Source organism: Montipora foliosa, chromosome 3, assembly GCF_036669935.1.
Source record: "Montipora foliosa isolate CH-2021 chromosome 3, ASM3666993v2, whole genome shotgun sequence".
In the NCBI taxonomy this organism is placed as follows: Eukaryota; Metazoa; Cnidaria; class Anthozoa; order Scleractinia; family Acroporidae; genus Montipora; species Montipora foliosa.
Genome location: NC_090871.1, coordinates 46,508,673 through 46,511,130, shown reverse-complemented (window position 1 = coordinate 46,511,130; position 2,458 = coordinate 46,508,673). Strand labels below are relative to the sequence as shown.

At 41.8% G+C, this 2,458-nt stretch overlaps 1 protein-coding gene across 1 annotated transcript in view; it reads right to left on the bottom strand.

The window, feature by feature from the left end:
- Positions 1–219: 219 nt before the first annotated feature.
- The window catches only part of LOC137994912 (substance-P receptor-like), a 3,651-nt gene continuing 1,412 nt past the window's right edge, over positions 220–2,458 (bottom strand). The window contains exon 2 of the mRNA XM_068840487.1: positions 220–1,478. Within this exon, the coding sequence (XP_068696588.1) occupies positions 258–1,475 (1,218 nt within the window). The 5' untranslated portion in view covers positions 1,476–1,478 and the 3' untranslated portion in view covers positions 220–257. The remainder of the gene's footprint in view (positions 1,479–2,458) is intronic.

Below are 2,458 nucleotides of genomic sequence, written 5' to 3'. Positions count from 1 at the left end.
TAGAGCAAAACTCTGAGGGTCTTTCAATTTCCTATCTTGACGAATAGTAGTGGTGTTTGGCCATGTCATGCGAAGTGACAAGTGATGACTGACGTCTTATGACACCGGAATTTTTTACAGACGGAAGTCAGTTCTGCCGCTAACCGCTTTCATCCGAGACTGCCGAGACTAGGAGTTAAAGGACTTGCACATAAATGCATTTGTGTGATATAGTTAAAACAATCATTTATAAACAGCATAACTTGACCCTACTTAAGTCAATCCTTTAATTCTTGATTTAAGGAAAATGTGAGACATTTAACGGCTGATATTGGCTTGCTCGTTTGACCAGAGTGACAGTTGACGGTATAATTATCACTTTTTCGACGGTTGACGGTTAAATTTTTGGCCATTTGACGATTGGCAGTTAACCCCGTTGACGCCCTCTTGTTTTGGTTACCTCCGCATTTTGTCCTATTCACTGACTCGCTGACTTTGTTTTTTATTTTTAAAGACCTTCGTCGTTGAATGCACATTAGATCGCCGATGATACCTCTTCGGACAGAAGTGTTGAAGAGTAAAACCACAACTGGGCTAAAAACGCAATTGAGGTGAGGAAAAAACAATCGCCAGAAGCGAAAGCTACATGGAATCCGTCTAAAAATAAACTTCGCCAGAAAATATATCAGCCAGCAGGCAAAGTAAACAAACGTAATGACAAACATCATTTTAATGATGCTAAGGACAGCAGTGCTTCGAGCTCTTCTACGGCGAACAGCTGTGGCATTTTCTTGACCTGGCGCCCTAGTTCGAAGAACTACCACAACTATTGTGTACGAGCAAAATATTGCTACCCAGGGAACAGCATAGAAGATAACCAGAAGGCAAACATAGTAGACATCTCGCGAATTCTCATTACTGAACGCATTACTTAAAACTGAACTGCAAATTTGTCTGCCTTTGTAAATCTTGGTTCGTAAGGCAACAAGGTATGGAAGTCGGGCAATGATTGACAAAGCCCATGTCAGAAAGACCCCGATCTTTGCAGCTTTGGCGGAGGAGAGAGTTTTCATTGGAAAAACGACGGCACGAAATGTATCTAAACTGGAGGCAAGAAGATTCAGGATGGACGCAAGAATCGCAACCCCGTGAACGAAAGGAACCATCTTGCAGAGAACAAAGCCCAAAGTACCATCGACGAACCAAGTTATTCCGAACAGGAACATGGGGATCAACCGTGGCATGTATACAGTTGTTATTACAAGGTTGGCTGCTGCCATGTTCACCACAAAGTAGGTAATAGTTTTGCGAGTTCTTTCATGCTTGAGAAATGCTTTCATTATCAAAACGTTGCCAGCCAGCGATACCAGTATGAGGGCGCTGTAAGCTAAAACTCGCCCAAGCTTAACCCTGACAGGGTCATCCAAGAAACAAGTTAATCCTTCTTGGCTTTTGTTTCTTGCATAAATGGAACTATTGCTTGCAGAGAAGTTCATTGCCTAAAGAAGGTCAGGAACGAGACGGTCTGTTAGTAAGAAACAAATGTCTTCGTTGGTAAAATGATATGTGGTATCAGCCTTACACAAGGCTGTCCTGATTCATGAATCTCGTCCCCAGGGTGTGTTCGGCTGTCAACAGTCGAGATGACTCTCGGGGCGAGCGTGCCACTCGGGACCTCTACCATTTTAAGGAAATTTGTTTTCGCAAAATTTGTTTTTTCTTCACTTCGTATCATGATTTGTTTGCTTGAGTTCAAAGTCAGTTATTCCGGCTCACCCTTCAAGTTTCAAATGATCTTAGAATTGCAAAATATTCTACTGAATTTTCCATCCAATCATACACCAAGTACACACTAGATAAGAGCTCACGAGGGACTGATTCAGACAGCTGGCCTGTCTGTCGTTACAAAATTAAACAATATATACAACTAGGCGGTCAACCATCCAAGTGGTAATATTGACTAACAGGACTTAATTTTAGTCGAGAATATTTACATATTCAAAAAGGTCGTGTTGTGTTCGGCTCGCCCAATGGAATAACATTGGTTCCCGTTTGTTCACCTATCGGAAGTCACACCTTGTCAAACGGGGCTATTATCTGGGTGGGTAACCGTGCTGTACGTCTGGAGAAGTCAGACTGGTGTAGTGGTTACCCTCTGCAATTGAGTGTGGGTCAAATTTCACTCGCTCTCGACATGAGTCGAGGGTTTTCTGTCCAGGAACTTTGGTTTTTACCCTTATTAATAATCGACTTTCAGCTCCTGGGTGATATTAACATTGTAGGAGAACTAGTGTCCTGTCAAATTTATCACCTTCGTTGGTGAAAATAAACATTTGTGCGATGGTAGCTATTTTCATTCCACTTAGATAGCATTGTTCCACGTTGGCAAACCTATGAGTTGGATTGTAAGAGCGATGTCGAAATAATTATTTCAACATTATAGAGAATGAAGATTGACTTTAAATATCTATGTCCCTTT